Source organism: Panthera uncia, assembly GCF_023721935.1.
Source record: "Panthera uncia isolate 11264 chromosome E2 unlocalized genomic scaffold, Puncia_PCG_1.0 HiC_scaffold_19, whole genome shotgun sequence".
Classification (NCBI taxonomy): domain Eukaryota; kingdom Metazoa; phylum Chordata; class Mammalia; order Carnivora; family Felidae; genus Panthera; species Panthera uncia.
In genome coordinates, this window is record NW_026057588.1 from 12,108,335 (window position 1) to 12,127,703 (window position 19,369).

Below are 19,369 nucleotides of genomic sequence, written 5' to 3' on the forward strand. Positions count from 1 at the left end.
CTGAATCAGTTCCTTCTTTCTTCGGGGGGGGGGGTCCCCTCATTATTCTGTGTTGGAATTATTATGTCCAGGTCTATCTCCTCCATCAGACTGGGATCCCCTCCCCCAGTGCCACCCAACAGTAAGGAAACCACAAGACCATCTGTGACTATTCATGTGCTTCCAGCATTTGTGTAAGGTCTGGTGCACAGTAACTTCAGTAACTATTTGTGGAATGAATGAATGGTGAATGAATGAATGAATCCATCAAGAGAAGCCTAAGTGTCAGCAAGAAAACAACACTGGTTCTTGGACAAAAGGGGAGACAAGTATGAGAAAGAGATGAGGCCTCCAGGGTCATGGCTCAGCTCTCCTGACATCCCCTCCCTGACCTCTGTCCCTGCTTCCCACCTAGGACCGTCTCTTCTGGCCCCAGGAAGCCTCTGGATCTGACCACACTCCCCCACACAGGGAGGTGTGACTTCTCCCAGCCAGCCCAGCCTGGCCCTCAGGGCCCCTCGGTGAGGCTGTTACAAAGTGTCTGGTTTCCCGTCTGCGGGCCATCTGTCCCTCCCCAGCAGGCTCACTGGCCCTTCTCCAGGGGGACACGAGGTCCACATTAGATCAGGAGTCCCCTAGGGGCAGAGAGAACAGCTCTGCGCCGCGCTGCTCGAGGGGGCCTCTGATGTCCTGCGGAACCTGTGGTAATCCTCTCAGCCTCCGCGTCCACGGCTAGGAGCTGGCCCAGCTCACGGGCTTACTGAGGGGCTCTCATAGATGGCACGTGCCAGCAGGCCAGGGACTTGGCTGCTCTGAAGGGCACGGCTGCCTGGCACACCAGCCTCCAGGCCCAGCTGCTCTGGGCCGCCTCCAGCTCACCAGGTCCTGTGCCTCACCCTCTGCCGGACCCCCTGGTGGCCCACTGTGCCCAGCGGGAGGTGGCAGGTGGCAGGGTGCGGGAGAGAGGGCACGGGCTCCGAGCAGGTCGCTCGGCTCCAGCCGGGATTTGTCCTGTGACCTGTTTCCTTACCTTCAAAATGAGGAAAATAAGACAAACCTCATGGAGCGGCCGAGAGGTTTACAGAGCAGTGCCTGGACAGGGCCCAGCACAGCGGCTGGTGCAGAACAGGGTGCTCTGTAAATTGTCGCTGACGCACAAAGGCCCCCCCCCACCCCCCGCCCCGGTCTCTGATCTGCTAAGCACAGAAGCAGCACCCACGGGGGCTACAGGACCACGTCCTTGGCTGGTGCTCAAGTACGAAAGGATTGGAGACGCAGAGCCCGGCGGCTACGGATCACGCTCTGGAACCTCAGGGACATGACTTCCGCCCTGGCTCTGCCACGTACCTGCTACGGGACCCGGGGCAAGGTGCCTCACCACTCAGAGCCCTGGTTTCCACATCTTCAAGATGGATATTAAGTTGTCACGTGTCAACACACTCAGTTGGCAAGTGTGGCAAAATGACCACTCTAGCGACCGTGACTTCTGGGGGCCAGACACTGTGTGAGGCGCCCTACCTGTGCAGCCTCGTGGAATCCCCACGACCGCAGTCATTCCTATCTCTGCCGTGCGACGGCCAGCTGGCGGAGCCTGTGCCCTCCCGTGTTTCAGCAGCGATTAGGCCGGTGACACCCTGGCCACAATCAGGATTGCTGGGTGCATGGGTCATATTCCCTGCTGGTCTGTGTGCGGTGTGAGCCAAGGGATCCTCCTCTTTCACTAGGACTGGGCTGGGGCACCGCTCAGGAAAGGCCCCTCCACCTACTGCCCCCCCCAGGGCCACTCACCAGAATGGTCGTGACCACCAGTGTCTTGTTGGCCAGTGTCTGCGACAGGTTGATGTCCAGGGTGGTGGCGTTCATGGCCAGGGTCCGGTTAGAGTACCATACCCCGATCTGGGGCAGAGAAGGTACCATCAGCACACGCTGGCCCTGCCCCCACCCCATCAGGACTCTGGAGCGTTCCCGGGTCTGCTCACCTCGCGGTGGCCTTGCCGGGACTTCTCCAGGATGCGCAGGGTGTAGTTGGTCCTCTGCCCTTTGCTGTTGAACTCGACCCGCCCGGTCAGCCCGTCATACTCTACCTAGCAGGGCGGGAGGCAGGCAGAGGGAGGGGTGGCAGGGGCCCAGACATAGGGCGGGAGAAGCCCAGAGAGGTGGAGACAGAGAAGAAGGAGACAGAGAAGAAGAAGAGAGGGAGAGGGACCAGGAAGGACCGCGGTTAAACGAGAAAGACAACACGCCAGCAAAAGAAAGGAGATGGGACACAGACGCAGGGGGAGGGCAGTGCAGACACGGAGAGGGAGGTCCAGAGGGGAGCGATGGAGGAGAGGAGGAGGAAGAGGCCCAGAGACAGCAGGAGGTGGGTGGGGTTGGTAGCGGGGGAGAGGGCAGAGGGGCCACAGGGTGGACACAGTTAGTGTCCCAGCCTGAGAACGACGGCCCTGCCCCCTCGGCCCTCCCCGCTCCCCGCTCACCATGCGCAGGTAGTTCATGAGGCTGGTCCCATGGGGCCAAATGTTGGCCGACGTACAGGCCAGCGGCTTCACACCGATTTCTTGGCTGCGGTTCAGCTCCCGGACGGCACTCACCACCACGTGCACGGCGTCAAACATCAGGGCCGCCGACAGCTGGGGTGGGGGGCAGAGGTAGAGCGAGGATGAGGAAGGGGCAGCTCAGGCAGGGGGGCCCCAACGCCCCCGTGGTGCTACCCACAAGCCCTCAGACAACTCCCGTCTCTCCAGGAGCATGAAACGGTGCAGGTCGGCAGTGAGGACCGGTCTCTGAGTGTCTTTCTCAGGGAGTCAGGTGGCAGCGGGAAAAACGTGCATGCTGCCCGTAGCTTTGTGGGAATAGCTCCTCCTGAATCATGCAGCCCCGCGTCTGTTTGGGGACGGGCTGGATGGCCAGCCGAGTCACCTCCACAGGGGGATGCTGGTGGGCCTCAGGGTGTGCCCGGGAATCCGCATCAGCGTGGCTGATGTAGGATGCAGGGTGTGGGAAGAGGGCCACAGCCTGATTATGGCTGGGCGCACGTGTGTGGGGGCTGGAGACGAAAGTGCCTGTTTGTCTCCACGCAAAGTGCCAGGGTGGGCGTGGCATCTAGGAGGCAGGCGAGCATAAGGGCTGTGAGCCTGCGCCTGGGAAGCAGGCGGCTCTGAGCTGGAGACCCGGCTCTCCTATTTCCTACGGGAGGCCCAAGTCCCCACCCTGCTCGGAACCTCAGTGTCCTCCCCTATAAGATGGGGATGATTGTCATCTCTGCCTCCACAGGCTAACGTGGGCACCAAAGAAGGTAATACGTGTCAGAGTTCAAAACTGCCCGGCACATAGTGAACGCTTGATACAAATTGGGCACCGAGCTGTGACTGAGGACATGGGGCATCTCTGTGTGTGTGTGTGTGTGTGTGTGTGTGTGTTTGCGGGAGTGTCTTCGCTGGGTTGGTGTGAAGGTCTGAATATCTGTGTTGTGTAGACAGCTGCAGGGGCACACACAAATGTACCTCTACCCACGTTATGTCTGCACCGCCTGACTGCATGGCTCAGGGTCCATGTGCGTTTCTATGCGGTAGGAGTGCCTTGGTATCTTGGCACAGGACTAAACGTCTGTGAACAAATACACCTAAGTGTGTACCTTCTGTATGTTTGTGTTTATTCGACATATATTATTGGACACCTACCCTGGGCTAGGCTGATTTAGGTGCTGGTGATACAAAGGTGAAGAAAACAGAAAGAAAACCCTACACTCATGGAACTTACGGTCTAGATATCCATATCTGTACCTAAGCAAAACATAGAGCATTAGATATGCAAGGACAGGTACTGTGCAGAAAAATACAGTATGGAAGGGAGCTGATTAGCAGGGAGTTTGTCGTTTTTATGGTGGGGACCAAGGAAGGTCTTGTAACCGAGGGAATGTTTGAGCAATGACTTGGCAATGAGGGAGTGAGTCGCTAGTTCTCTGGGGAAGCACATATGAAGCAGTGGGAGGAGCAAGTGCAAAGGCCCTGGGGTGGGCATGTGCTAGGGCCATAAAGGCACCTGGAGGAGGCCAGTGTGGCTGGGGCAGCCTGGGAGGTACAGAGGAGGAAACAGATCAGACTTATCTTGGGGCCACAATGTGAGGCCTCACAGTATGTACTTGGAAAGCGAGTGGGGGTGCTGGAGGGTTCTGGCACCATCTCACCAAAGTACAGAAGTGCTCACCGCAGGACCTGGATAGGTGCTGGCTTCACAGTTCTCCCTCCAGGACATGTTGAGGCTGCGCACAAACTCGGGGTAGAAGGGATGTGAGGTGTTAAACATGGAGAAGCCCAGGATGTTGGAGGTGTCCTCCACGATCCCGTCCAGGTGCAGGATGGGGAAGTCCTGGGGCCAAGAAGAAGGGGTGAGGCCAGGGGCCAGGCCCCACATGGGGCAGACACCCTGGGAGGGGGGCGGGGGCCGGAGGGGCCGCGTGGGGTACGCACCATGGTGGTGAGGATGTATTTGTAAAACGCTGAGGTCATTCCCAGCTCTGAAGCCTGGAGGACATGGGGCGGCACAGAGGCGACAGGAGGGGCGGAGGCCCACAGGCAGAAGCGAGGAGACGCCAAGAGAGGAAGAGAGATTTAGAGACAGGCCTAGTGAAGACACCCATGGGAAACACAGTAACAGACACCCAGAGACGGAGACAGGGAGAAGGAGCCGCGCGGGGGCAGAGGGAGACCCTGCTCCCCGATGCTGCACCAGTGGACAGGCGACCTGGGTGGAAGGAAGGCCTTATTGGAGGAGAGAACGGCACCCCCAGATGCCCGCATCCCCCTGGAGGGCACTTACAAGACTGCCTTCTGGAGACAGACAGGCAAAGGGACGCCTTAGAAACAGGACAGGCCGGGAGGGTAACCTCAACTTTAAGCTTCTCCCCGCGCTGCCCCAGAGCCAAGTTGGGGCTGCTACTGTGTGGGGCCCAGCCTGGTCACAGGCCAGATAAACCCCCCCCCTGCAATCTTTACAAGCACTTCGCAGCGAAAGGCAACCGACTGGAATCTCAAAATGCCTGTTTGGAGCCCCTTTCTTCACAGTCCTTGAGGCAAAGAAAACTAGAAGGCCTCTCCTGCCACGGTGTCCGAGCCTGTCCCCGCTACGGTCATTAGAACATTACATGGCACCAGCCAGCATCGGCCGAGTGGCAGGAGCTGTTATCGTGAGGCTCACAGCCCATTCCGCGAGAGGAGAGTGACCACGGGTCCCTCGGCTCGGCTCGCGGGACCCCAGCCCAGGCCTGCCTGCCTTCCGAACACGAAACCTTTTCTCTAAAACTTCTTGCCTCAAGGGCCCTATGGATTCTGTCCACGCTTCTTCCTGTACACTACAATCAGTAGTGACATATGGTTTTAATTTAAAAAAAAAAGAAAAAAGAAAACTGGAGAAAAATAAATAATACAGATTAGATTACGAGGACGAATTAAGAGCAGGGAAGCAATGAATGATTAATGAATGTGGGTCACTGCTGGAGGGTGTGTGGCAGGCCCCGGTGCTACCCCCTCCCGGGCGCCCTTGAGCCAGCCTGCTTAACTCCAGCTTCTTAATCCACAAAATGGTCATCACGCCTGCCCCGCAGCCTGGGTGGGAGCCAAATTAAAGAGTCCGTGCAAAGTGCCTCCACGCGGCAGGACGGGCACTCAGTGCAGATGACAGGGAGCTCCCCGCACCAGCATCTACTCTGGGCCAGGACCTGTCTGTCCCAAGTGCTTCCCCACCATTCACTCACTAACTCCTCACGGCAACCCACCGAGGCAGCAACTGAGCACAGAGAGGGGAGGCGACTGTCCAAGGCCCGACCACCGGTGCGACCGCGAGGTGGCCAAGCTGAGACAAACCTCACGATTATCATCTGCTCATAGGAAGCGGGTCTCTACCGTGTGACCCCTGAGGCCCGTGGGCATTGGGTGACTTGCTCTGTCACCCAATGCTTCTGCCCCAACCCTGCAGAGAGACAGAGACTGGGGGACTCACTTTACGGAGGATGAGGTGGGAGATGGACGCGTTGGCATCAATGATGATGGTGGACACCTTGTCATCGCGGATCTCCTTGAGCAGCGGCGTGGGGTCCCGGCTGTCGTCCAGCATCCTCACTGACAGCGTCTCCTTGGAGATGAGGAAGCCACGCACTAGCTCCTCCAACCGCAAGAGGCCTGGGGGAGCAGGAGGGCCCGGGTTAGGGTCCCTGTAAGTGTCCCAGGGTGACTTCCTCCTCCTCCAGTGTAGGGGAGCCCAGGAGGGGACGAGGGCTGTACTGCCCAGAGCGTGGTCGGCTCTCTTGGGATACTGGGCCCATGGACCCTGTGCTCGACCTCCACACACCTGTCCCCTGCCACCTTTCCGCCGCTGGGACCTGTGACGGGGATCTCAAACTTCACTCACGCAAGCCACATTTCCACTCCTCTCACCCAAGCCACCACCTGCCTGCCAGCCACTCAGGCCCAAACCCGGACAGCACCCCGGCCTCCTCCCTCCCTCTCCCTCTCTCCTCCTGTCCCTCTCTTTCTCTCTCCCAGCTGCGCCCAACCCACCCAGGCTCTATCTGCAGAGTGCAGCAGACCCCACGTGCCGCACCACCGCCACCACCCTGGCCTAAGCCACTGCCTTCCCTCACCTGTTATGACAGCCGCACTTGCCCCCACGTCCGTCCCCGTCACAGCAGCCACAAGCGCGTAGAGCAGATGTGTGCCTCCTCTGCCCCAAACCCTCTAACAGCTCTGGCCCATTGAGAGTGGAGGCCCGCATCCTCACAGCCCCCGGGCCCCACTCCACCCACCCACCCCTCGCCATCCCCTTGACCTGTCTCGCACACGCCATGGCCACGCTCCTGCCCTGTGGCCTTTACACTAGCTGTTCCCTTCTCTCCCTGGACCCCCATGCGGCTCCCTCCCTCTCCACCTTCAGATCTCTTACCCAAACATCACCTCCTCGAGGAGGTGATCACCATCCCATCTCGAATGGGAGGACTTACTACTTCCTAGCTTCTCCCACGAGACAGCAGGCCTGACAAGGACAGGGGTTCTGGCCTGGCTCGCACAGGCACCGCTCTAGCCCCAGGACCCAGAACAAGGTCTGGGCCGTGGCAGGTGTTCAGTAAATACCTTTTGAAAGACGAGTTTCTCCTGGAAGTTACTGAGCACGGCCCTCTCTCTTTTTCCAGCTGTGCACCCCACCCACAAACCCACCGGCCTTCCGGACATCCCCACTGGATGGTCTCCGAGACGCCTCGACCCCAAGTGCACCTCCACCTGACCGTTCGGTCCTCCTCCTCCTCCTCAGGCGGAACCCAGTCACCACAGCGACGGCGCCCTCTCCCTTCCCTCGTGGCTCCTCAAACCCATCCTGGCCTCTCCGGCCTGCCGCCACCACCAGAGACCTAACCAGTGCCCCTTCTCCCTGCCCGTCTCTGGCCTCCCGGCCATAGCTCGTGGCATTCTCCAGTCAGTTCTCTCTGCTGCAGCCAGCGCTCTTCCTGCAACACACACCCGGCCTGTCCCCTGCCCCGCCCTGCGTGGGAACCTTGCACCACCGCCATCATCTTTGGGCAGAGGTGCAGGGCCCTGCGTGGTCATGCTTCCTGCACGCGCTGCTCCCCTGTTCCCACACTGGGCACCGGGCTCCCTGGAAGCATCCTTGAGCCTCTCAAAGCGGCCACGTTCCCTGGGCCCTCGGCCCCTGCCCTGCCACCCCCTCCCCTCTTCCTGACCCCAACTCCTCCCCAACCTTTAGGTCCAGCTTAGAGGCCCCTTTCTCGGGGACACGGGATCTGAACTTTCAGACCCGGGTAGGATTCCCTTCTACGTGCTCCGACGGCACCCCGCCTGCCCGCTGACAGAGTATGGATCACTCTGCGTCACAACCGCTCGGCGATAGCATCCCCCACGGACCCTGGAGTCCAATCCGGGACCACACCTAGTGCGGAACCGCCAGGGCCTCGCAGGGGCCTGGCACGTAGGTGCTAGTTACTATCTGCTGACTAAATGGTCTCTCGGGGGAGGTGGGGGGGTCTGGGTTCCTGACGGGGAAGGATGGTGGGGACCAGGGGAGCCTGTGCCGTGCGGGAGACCAGATCTCTCGGGCAGGGGAGTTTGGGGGAATAAAAACAAAACACCCAGTTCTCCCTCACACTCGGCCTTGGCGCAGATGAGGCTGGCCGAGGGGTAGTTGAAGGACTTGAGGATTCGGGAGACGGCCAGGCTGACGTCCTCGTTACTGGGGTACAGGCTGACGGACGCGAAGCGCAGGTACTGCAGGCGGGGTGTCTCCTCGGGACCCACCTTGATGTGGGGGATCTGGACAAAGAAGGAGGCTTTGCTTCTATCCTGCGGCCTCCTCCCCAGCCTCGCCTCCCAGGGACCCACCCCTGCCCTGTCCCACACTCTGCTCACCTCCTTCTCTCCACAGATATGGCTCACGGTGGAGGCAGACGCAGGGCTGGACGAGGGCCCCAAGACAGACACGACCCCCTTGGGCAGGATCTGACACACTGCGAGGGGTGGGAAGAGACCGCAGTCAGGGACCTTCCTCTCTGCCCCCACCTGGCCCGGGAGCACATCCGATCCTTGGAGCTGCCGATCCCCCTTGGCCGCCCCGGACCCAGAGGCCCAATCCCCGGTCCCACCCGCAGCAGTGGACAAGACAGAGACAAATGGGGAGAAATGGCAAGAGGGATGGGTTAGACCATGAGAGAAACAAAAGAACAAAGAGGAAAAACCAGGGACCTCCCGGCTGCAAAGCTAACGCCCGGCTCCTCAGCCTCTGTCTCACTCCTCCTTTCCAACAACGCCTCACAGCCCCTCCACCCCACAACCACAGCGAGGGCCCCTCTCCACCCCACATCCCAAACACCGCTCTCCTGTGGCTTTCGTTTGCTCCTCTTTCTTCTGTGTTGCTTTCTTTTTTTTCTTTTTTCCCCTTGAACTTGCGCACGTCTCAAAGACGGGGAGGCAGAAGCTGTTTTTTCTGCCTGCCCGGTGCCCATTCTCATGGCAAAACCCTAACTTCTCCTCAGGGAACCATGTGTTTCCCAGGACTGGCTGGCACCCAAGCCAGGATCACAGAACCACACGGTCCTGGCCACAGTGATTGGTTCAGAGATGGGGACGGGCTCAAAGCAGGCCATCAAGAGCCTTCCCCAGGTTTCTGCTACAATTATTACGTGGTTTGCTAAACAGGTAAGGTGTAAGCTTTGAGCTACTGGGGCCGTCTTGCCACCGGTTAGGGAGGGTATTCCTGAAAATGAACCCAACTTAGAGGAAAACAGGACCCACGGATGAAGACAGAGAGCTTCCTGGGACATGATATGAGTGCCTGGACCTAACCATGCCTGAAACAGTCCCGGGACATCATTTGAGTACCTGGATTTAGCCATGCCTGAAATTAGTCCTTGGGCCTTTTCGTATTATAAGCTGATAAATTCTCTTTTTCCCTTAAGGCAGACTGAGTGGGTTTCTGCCACATCCAACTAAAAGCATCCTAACTAAATGCCTTACCTTCGTCTAAACTTGATTCTTCTGTGCCTTCCACATTGCTGAAGGCCCCGTTTGTGCAGACCAAATATCTAGAAACAATCCTTGCCTTTAATTCTTCTCTCAATAGGCAAATTAGTCACCAAGTCCTGTCTCTTTTGTCCTCAAATTTTCTCATATCTTTCCCCTTCTCTCCCCTGCCCTACTTTTTAGGGCTCTCAACTCAGGCATGCCAACTCAGGCATGATCACCCAAATCTAGCCTCCAGATTCACCTTCCAGAAGCCCGCTCCCTGACCTAAACCCATTGGTGGCTCCCTTCTGCCTACAGGTGAAGGTGACATCTTTTAGCCTGCCACTGTCGCCTCTTTGAACTGGCCCGCCATTCTGCCCAGCCTCACCTCCCACTGCTGTCACACTTCAGCCCCAAAGTCTCTCATGATCTCACCAAGCATGTCCTGAGTCCAGGTAGCCAGGACAGGTTCAACCCCACACCCTGTTCTTTGGCTCCATATATCCCCCTCCTCTGCTCCAGCTCCAGACTCTAGCATATGCCTGGAACCCCATTTACCTCCTCACCTTCCATCCCAGCTTCTCCCAGTTTGTGTTCTGTGCTGCGCCAGTCAGGAAAGTACAAGAAACACTGTACCCCATTCTCCCTCTCGCTAATATGAAACACACGTGAATATAACAAACGCTCTGATAAGGCCTGTAAGAACGAAAACCAATCTAAAACACATTGAAGACAGCATCTCCTGAGGTATACGACCCCAACACATTTGTTCAAGAGATACCCATTAACACTTGCTCGGTCTGTCAGTATCCAACAAATACTTATGCACCCCTACTATGTGGCTGCTGTTCTTCAGGGCATACTTTGAGCAATGCCACTTCTTCTATATCCTGCTTGCCTTTCAGACCTCAGAACTTTGGCTTAGCCTTCTCCAGAACGCCTTCACTGTTCCTGCCCCTGAGGCCCCCTGGCCTCACTGTCCAGGCCCCTCATTACTCAGCTCTGGGCACTGTGTCCCCAGCCAGCCATGAGTTTATCTTTCAAACGAGGCTCTCAGCTCTTACAAGGCAGGACCGGGGCTGGCACCCTCCCTACCTCCCCATGCTCGGCAGCACCATCTCTGGAAAGGAAAAAGCAGAGCAGACATGAAGGAAGGGGCAGGTGGAGCTAGAAAGAGACAAAGCAAGCGAGCTGAGGAGGCCAGGAGCTGAGGGACAGACTGAGGGCTACCAGCCTGCCCTGCCTCACCCCACGCCCCCTGTGGCCCTGCTCACTGGTGTCCGTGGTCTCGTACTGGCTGTCCCGCTGAAGCTCAAAGATGTCTACTTCCACCCGGGCCTTGGCTGGGACTTCGATGATCCCGTTGATCTGCTCCCGGGCCAGAGCCAGGGCCAGACGTTCGCCGCGGCCACACACTGTCTGGTCGTCCAGGATTGCAGCTGAGGGGACACGGGGGTTGGGGACCAGACTCCTGGGTCCTGAGAAAGGAGAGGCTGGGGTCCTGGACTCCTGGGCTCTAAGGTAGGGGTGGGGATGCTGACATGGGTCTAGACTCCTGAATCTAAGGTTGGACACAGCTGGAGGTCTGGACTGCTGGGTCCGGGCGGGGGGAGAAGGCGCTGGGGGCTGCTGTTCCCTGTTGCTGAGGAAAGCTGAGACCTGAAGCCCAGATTCCCGGGTCCTGAGGGATGGGCAGGCTTGGGAGGGTCTCTGCAGAGGCGGGGCAGGGGCTGTAGGGCCTCACCCATGCGCAGTGATGAGAGCACCTGGCAGCTGGGGCTGGCGAAGGCAACAATCAGCAGCAGCAGCAGCTCAGCCGGCATCTTCCTCCCCTCCTCATGGGGACGCAGCTGCCGCGGCCCCCACTCGCCACCTGCAGGGAGCCCCCCACCCATGGGGAGATTGCTGAGGTGGGGGCCTCAGAGCCCTTTGGAGGACTGCTAGATGGGGTGGTGACCGGAGACCCCGGGACATTGTGAGCGAGCGCTGAAAGGCCCTGCCCTTGTCAGAAGCTGACAACACCAAAGGCATTGATACGAAGGAGGCTCAGGCTCTGAGGAGCACTACCGGGGAGGAGCTCACGGCACTGAGTGGGACAGGCATGGCTAGAGGACATTCACAGCTACCAAAACGGGAGGGATCTCAAGTAAGAGCAAATTCCAGGGACCATCCCCACCCCAGTAGGAAACCAGGAAGTGCCACCCCCCACCCAGTCCCGCCCCTGTCTCTGGGCAGGCAGCGGTTACTAGGCAACAGAAACTGGCTGGAGAGGATGCGGTGGTTGCTAGGCAACCCCATCCCAGGCCTCACTTGCCACTTTCCTGACGTCCCTGGTTCCCACAATCCCGTGGGGAGAGTGGCCTGGACATCCGGGGTCTGGAGGGGAGAGTATCCGGGAGTTAAGGAAACTTGAGGAGAGAGGGAATGATGGAGAGAGACAGAGACACACGTGGAGACACACAGATGGAGACAGATGGATGGACCCGAGGCAGCTAAGGAGCTAAAAAAAAAAAAAAAAAAGAAAAGAAAAAAAGTAAAGAAAGAGAAGACAGAAACAGGGAGACAGAAATAGGAAGAGAGGCTTAGAGAAAGAAAATACAAAGACACCCAGGAAAGGAGAAAGAGAAAAAACAGACAAAAATACAAGGGAACAAGAAGATAAGAAGACAGGGGGGACAGAGATGAAGAGGACAAAGGAGTTTCTGGGTAGGGAAGGACAGGACTAGGAGCAAGGAGGAAGGATGAGGCAGGAAGGCAGGGAGCCATGGAGACGGAGGAAGGTCAGGATGCGGAGAGGAGCATAGGGCAGGCAGCAGAGAGGGAAATCAAGGCATAAGAGAGACACAGAATAGAACAGGAAATACAGAGAATGGAGAGAGGACACAAGCCCACTTGAGATGCCACCAGAGAGAGCTGGAAGGGAAGAGTAAGGCAGGGAGTCTGCTGTCTGCCAAAGCAGGTGCCAGACTACAGCCCCCCACCCTGCTCAGGGGAGCTGAGGATTAGGGGGAGACAATGCATCTTTGCTTCCCAGAATGGCTCCAACCCCAGTGAGTTAGAGTTCTCCAGGTACCCCAGCCTTCTATGGGGCAACCCCCAGGCAGGGATGAGTTTGGCTGGATGCACGGCTTCTCCTGGCCGAGAGCCGTGCCCCAAGAGAAGGGGCGTTGGGCTTCCAGGAGAGAGCATTACTGTGAGGCCCAGAGTGCTGTGAGGTGAGCCTAGGGGTCTCGTTGCACCCCACCTGATCCCCATGGATGGAGGGCTTAAGGTAGTGAGACAGCAGAATGAAACCTGCCAGGGGAGGGTAGAGGCACAGTGCAAGATTTTGGACCATCCTTGTGGCCGGGAAAACCTAGGCCATGGCAGCAGGAGACCCAACAGTCTCTGCTCTGCCCGACTCCCACATGACCTTGAGCAGCTCCCTCTCCCAGGGCCTCTGGGAAAGGCAGGCTGAGGGGTGGGAGGGCATCATGGACAGGCTGGGGGCTGCAGATGGTAATCCGGATCTACAGTGAAGACTTCAAGGGTGGAGGAGCAAGGGAAGTTGGGGGACCAGGAAGAACTCTCAGGGGGAGGATTGTGGAGGGCGGGGCTTGGAGAGAGGCAAGAGTTGAAGGGGGGTCATCCCGAGACATCAGGGGCTTCTGGGAACAAACCAGGGAACAGAGACTAGAGGACAGGGAAGACGGAGGGAGAGACAGGGACCAGAGGGCAGGGTCCCACAGGTGGCAGACATGGGTGGGAGCAGAAACACAGAGTGCAGGGCCAGGGTCTGGGACAGCACATGGACAAATGGAAGGCCCAGATAGAAAGACAGACGGACCAAAAAGAGGTCCCTGGGGCTAAATGAGAGAGAAGGACCCACACAGGTCGCCTAGAAGTGAGACACCAAAGGAAACGGAGACAAGACAGCGCGAGGTAGCAGAGGCAGGGAATCAGGCAGGCCTGAGCCCCAGAGGCCCAGACACTTAGGCAAAGCCAAATAAAGGTGGAAGCATAGCAGCCAACCAGGCAGAAGGAGCCGAGTGAGGGGCCCTGCCAGGAGAGGCAGACAGACAGGAAGGCAAGACATCACCAAGGTGAGAAGGCAAATCGGTGAGACAAGTGGGGTGAGGGAGAGGGCAAAAACACAAGAACACAACAGGTGCAAAGACTGCAGGAAGGGGAAAAATCCGCAAAACTCTGCAAAGGAAGAGAGCTAGTTGGAAAGAGAGCCGGAGAAAATGTATGCAGGAGCCACACAGCAGATCTCGAGAAGAGGGAGGGGCGAGTGGGGCAGACACACACTAGAAGGGGCAGTGAGGGCCAGGGAGGGAAATGGAAGCAGGGAGGAAGAGCGGGGGGCACAGGCAGGGACAGGGTGAGTGCCCACATAAGGGGGCCAGTCCACACAGAGATGCACCCACCAGGGTGTCTTGAGGAGGTGGTCAATCCCTGAGCCCACAAGCCCCGAGGCATGGGGAGGGATGAGGACAAAAAGGCCAGGCCAGGACGTAGAAGTGAGCAGAGGATGGGGGGTGAGTGAGACCACCAAGGAAAAGACAAAGTAGACCACGCAGTGGCTGCGGCTGAGGAGAAAGGAGCCGGACCCAGAGTGGATCTGGGGGAGGAAAGCAGAAAAGTGAACAGGAAGACAGGCTCCAAGTGCAGGGGCAGAGGAGGACAGGGGAGCAGGGGCACAGGCAGAGCAAAGAGTGGATGGAGAGAAGTGGATAGAGGGCCAAACCTGTGGGTGCTTCCAAAAGAGCCAGACGAGATGCAGGGGAGTTTTGAAAAAGGGACAGAGGGAGAGAGAGAGAGAGAGAGAGAGAGAGAATCAACAGAGACACAACAAGAAAGAGTTAGGCTAACAGCAAAGGAGAGAGAAGTTGGACAGAGTCAGAGAGAGGCCTGAGAGACACACGAAATGGAGATTGAAAAAAAAGGAAAGACATTTCCAGGAGACGGACAGCGGATGGGACAGGGATGGCAGGCAGAAAGGATGAGGAAAGAAGAGAGGCGGAAACAGAGGGAGAACAGAGCCGGTCACCGGTCGCCGTGGGACCAGGGCTGGAGAAAGCAGGGGCGGAGACTGGCCAGGAGTCCCACAGAAGGAGTGAGCCCGCAAGTAAGAGCCAGGCAGCCCCTCAGGACCCCAGGGGCTGGGGACAAGGCTGAGCTGTTGCACCCAGAAGAAGGGTGAAGAGAGGCTGAGGTGAACAGAGGTTGGGAGACGGGGGAGGCACAGGGCAGGCCCCTGCTCGTGGAGGGGGGCAGGGGAGGTGGGGGCCCCACCAGACGGTGGTGAGCCCAGCCTTCCAGGACCCAGGCTGGCCCGAGCCCAACCCCCGCCCTGCAGACACTCACGGATCCTGGTGGGACGGAGGGCTGGGCTCCCTCGAGGCCCGAGAAAGACAACGGGGAGATGCTCTGGCGCTGGGTGGTGGTGTGGCCGGGGGCGGGGGGGGAGAGGGCAGTCCACGAGGCCCCCTCCCCCGCCTCCGGCAGTGGCCCCCAACTAATCCAAAACAGGGGCTCCCCGGAGCGGGGAGGAAGGACAGGTGGAAGAGGAGAGGGCGGGCCAGGGAAGGGAGGAAGGGGAAAGGAGAAAATGGAGGAGAGAAGGGGAGAGAGGAGAGGGAGAAGGAGCAAATGGAGGGGAAGGAGGGAGGAAAGGAGGAGAGGAAGGTGAAAACGGAAGGGAGGGGGGCACAGGCAAAGCCGGGGGAGGGGGAAGCTGGCCCAGGAAAGGGCCCCCGCCCCCTCCCCTAGCCGGGCCGGCCTGGGGGGGCCACGGGGGGCGAGGACTGGCTGGAGACAAGGAAGCCGGCCATCAGGAGGGGGGGGGGGGGGGAGGGCTTGATTGGGGGGAGGGGGCCACCCCTTCCCCCCTCCCCCCTGGAGCCTTGGCCCTGCCCTGGATGAGGCAAGGGCCTGGAGTCCTCAAGCCCTCAGCCCCCACGGGAAAAGCATGCTAGGGGCGGAGAGAAGCCGAGGGGTGGAGGGGCTGGGGAGGACGGGGTGTTGGGAGACCCGGAGAGCCGAGAAGGGGGCAGGCGGCGAGGTGGAGAGATGGGGAGGAGGGAGAGGAGGAGGGAGGGAAGGATGGAGAGGAGCAGGTGGAAGAGGAAGGCAGAGGAGGGTGGGGTGTCCCGGGGGGCGCCCGGTGCAGGGCCTCAGTGGGAGGGCCTGGCCACGGACTCCTGGTCCCCTGCGAGGCGCAGCCGCCGGCTCTGGGTCCCCAGCTGGGCCTGCCTCCCTGCTGCCGGCCACCGCCGCCACCGCCACTGCTGCCACCGCCACTGCCGCCAACACTACCACCACCACCACCACCTCCGCCGCCGCCGCCGCCACCTCTCCTTCTCTCCTCCGAGGCCGCCGCCTGCCTGCCTGCCCGCCCGCCCGCGCTGGGTCCTGGAGCGCGGGGCGGGGGGGGAGAGAGATGAGGGAGGGAGGGAGGGAGGGAGGGAGGGAGGGAAGCAGGGAGGAGGGCGGGCAGGAGGAAGGGAGGGCAGCAGGCGGAGAAAGAGGAGGGAAGGGAGTGGGGGGGGGGGGGGGGGGGGATCGTATTGGTCGGGGCTGGGGGGCCTGCGAGGAGAATGCTGATGAGGGGAAGGCGCTGCATTGGATGGAGGGCCCACCCCTGGGCCACCCCCTCCACCACCATGCCACCGCCCTGCCCAGGAGCCCACGGAGATGAGAGGCAGGGAGACCTGAGGAGAAGGCCATGGAGCTGGGGGGGAGAGGGCTACAGAGATGAAGGAAAATGCAGAGGAAAAGCAAGACAGCCATCAAAACTCACAGAGGTGGGCCAAGGTCCACAAACCCCACAAGGACAAGAACAGGGGAAAAGCCCAGATAAAAAAGAGAAAAGCCTATGGAGGCATGGGAGCAGACCAGAGACAGCGACGGACCTCAGAGATGAGGGCAGCTGGTGGACAGAGAGAGAGTCCCCCAGGAAGATGGACAGAGGCCCATGAGAACAGAAAGCACTCCCTGGACATAGGGAGTGGTCCACGGGGACAGGAGAAGGCCACGGACAGGAGGAGAGGCCCGCAGAAATGGAAACAAGAATGCGTATCATAGAGACAGGGAGACGGGCCAAGCAAAGTGGGAGAAGGTCACAGAAATGGGGATGGGTGGGCACAGATACCAGGAACCCGTAAACACAAGGACGTGTGGACACAAGAGGTCCCCTAAGGCGGGAGCAGCCAACTCCTGGAGACAAGGGAGAAGCCCCCAGAAGTAGAAATAGCCCCATGGAGGAGAAGGGATGGGGCGGCAAGTATGGGAATTCTCTATAATGCATAGAGACATGATGCACCCAAGACATGAGCGGGTGGGGCGAAGAGGCCTTCCTTCTCTAGCTACCACTTGAGCAGAGAGGCAGTGGGAAAGGGCAAGGAACTGGAGGGCAGAGCCAGAAGTGGGAGACTCCCTTCCAGGGAGCCCACTGCAGCATCTCAGAGGGAGCTGAGCAGGACAGGGGGATGGAAGACAGAAGCAGTGACACAGATCTCGGAGTGGGGGTGGGTGGTGCACGGCTGGGTGGGGGGGGGGAATTTTGGGGGGAAGGAACATGACAGTTGGCGCTGAAGGCTGCCCGTGACTCACCACCACCCCCAATGCTCGTGATGGGGAGGAGACACTGACACACTCACGTGCAGCCCCCCAGCACACGTGACCATATGCCTTTCTCTCACTCTCACACACACACACACACACACACACACACACACACACAGAGCACATGGCAACCCTTACACCAGCTGAGCATAGGAAACCCTCATCCCATATGGAGCATCCCTGACATACGTCTGACATATATACGGCATCCTGAAGGACCACCAACTTTGCATACACTTCCTCACCCTACGTGGACAACACCCATGGTCCCCCAACACCCACCCTCAGCTCTAGCTAAGCCTGAAAGCCCAGACTCATGCCAGCCTATAGGCCTTTGTTTATGCAGGGGCCCCCCCCAAAAAGAATGCCTATCCTCTGTAAAATAAACCTACCCCAGAAATCTAGTCCCATGCCACCACCTGCACAAAGACTGACCCAGGGCTCAGCCTACTCTTGTATCATCAGAAGAGAAAGATCCTAGGCAACCCAGATAAACTGGAAAGTCCAAGCAGGTCTGAGCAGAAAGGGGCCTGACACGCCAAGCTGGACCCTTGCCATTTTCAGGCAGATAAGGGGGCTTTGGCAGGAAGTGAGAACCTGCCCAGGTGCACGGAGCCTATCAAAGCCTGAGTCTAACTTCCAGGTTCTCTGGCTCCCACCCCAGGGGATTTCACCCTGATGGCAAACGCAGATTACCAGCTTTGGAGCTCACACATTCCCACCAACTTCTTTCTTCTGCTTCTTGCATTCATCCATTCAACATGCCCCGCAGGACAGGACATCCACCTGCCAGGCAGTAGAGCCTGGGGCGGGAGGGGGTGGTGGGGGGTACCAAGAGCATAGACCTCAGAGTCAACTCCTGGGTTGGAACCCTGGCTCTGTCTCCTCCAAAGGACAGGCAAGCTACTTAACTTTTCTGGGCTTCTTGAGGTCCTAATAAAAACAATTTCCACATAGCTTTTACTCTGTGCCCCACAACCATGAAGCAGGGGTTAGGGTCTTCATTTCACAGATGAGGAAACGGAGGCACAGGGGATTTAGCTTGTCCAAGACAACAGCTGGAAGTGGCAGGGTCAGGATTTCAATCCAGACAGCTTGGTATAATTATATTGGCTTGGTGTTAGGGATTTCAATTTAGTGGAAAGTTAGGACGGCCAGTTAGAAATCAACTGAAGGACACCACACAGGTGATGACTGAGATGTCACACCTCGGTCCTACTCAGTGCTTGGGAGTCCCTCGGCAGCTTTTAGCTTCAGGAAGGTAATGACCAACTCCTCGAGACTTAGTTTACTCCTCTGAGAAATGGGGTGTGGGGGGGAAGCAGTTAGTACAGGAATCTCTTGAAGCTCCTGTCCTTGGGTTGGTTCACAGGGTAGCTCTGGAACGTAACAGTGCGAGGCCAACGCCCTGAGGGCCAAAGGGGGAGAGTAGTGATGGCCAGAAGCCCTGGGTCAACGCAGAAGGAAGGCACCTTGGAAGGAAGCAGAGTCCGTCTCCTACAGGGTCACTTTCTGCAGGTTTTCATCCTAGTTGTCCTTCAGGTTTTCTCCCCCCACCCCGCCCACACTCCCCGTTTCTTAAATGAAACTGTCTTTGCTTTTCGCTTTTCCCCATTTCCTCCCCTCCCCTTCAGGTTTTCCTTGTTCCCTCAGATTCCCTCGCTCCTCGCTTCTCCTTTGACATCTCCCTTCCCCCCTTCCTCAAGAGTCCGCCGGCTTCTCTCCCCTTCCTTCTTGTTGCTTCCGTTCCTCTTTTTAATGAAGCGAGTCTGGAGCCTCAGTTTCCCTTTTTACTCCCTCCATGTGCTCGCTGCTGCAGTTTCCCCTCCCCATTTCGCGCTGACTGATGATGCTTCACTTTCTCCGTTCGCTCCGCCGCGGTTCCAGTGCCACAGCTCCCCCGCCCCCACCCTCTGGGTGTCGTGTGCCTCAATTTTTCCGACTTCCCTACTCGACCCCGACCCGACTCCAGCCCGGCGCCCCCAAGATGGCGCCCGCAGTCTCGCTCCGCCGCCTGACGTCACCGCGCGGCCCTCCCTTCTTCAGGCGTCAGGCGGAGTCGACGAGGAGCTGGAGGAGGCGCATCCTCCAGGGGGCTTAAGGGGGCGGGCACTATCAACCCCGGGGCTGGCCGGTGAGGGAACATCGCTAGAGGATTGGTTGGGCACTGCGAAGGATCCCGACGATCCATACTATTGGCCCAAGGCTCAGAGACGTGAGCGTCGATTGGTCGAACGGCAGGAGCCAGTCAGGCGCTGATTGGGCGCGTTCGGCCGTTC

At 58.8% G+C, this 19,369-nt stretch overlaps 1 protein-coding gene across 1 annotated transcript in view; it reads right to left on the minus strand.

The window, feature by feature from the left end:
* Nucleotides 1-19,185, minus strand: part of GRIK5 (glutamate ionotropic receptor kainate type subunit 5) — a 58,546-nt gene extending 39,361 nt beyond the window's left edge. Inside the window, 11 exon segments of the mRNA XM_049620931.1 lie at nt 1,768-1,875; nt 1,959-2,063; nt 2,457-2,609; nt 4,186-4,347; nt 4,449-4,502; nt 5,977-6,155; nt 8,129-8,294; nt 8,391-8,488; nt 10,757-10,921; nt 11,227-11,355; nt 17,787-19,185. Of these exon segments, the coding sequence (XP_049476888.1) occupies nt 1,768-1,875; nt 1,959-2,063; nt 2,457-2,609; nt 4,186-4,347; nt 4,449-4,502; nt 5,977-6,155; nt 8,129-8,294; nt 8,391-8,488; nt 10,757-10,921; nt 11,227-11,355; nt 17,787-17,838 (1,371 nt within the window). The 5' untranslated portion in view covers nt 17,839-19,185.
* Nucleotides 19,186-19,369: the final 184 nt, after the last annotated feature.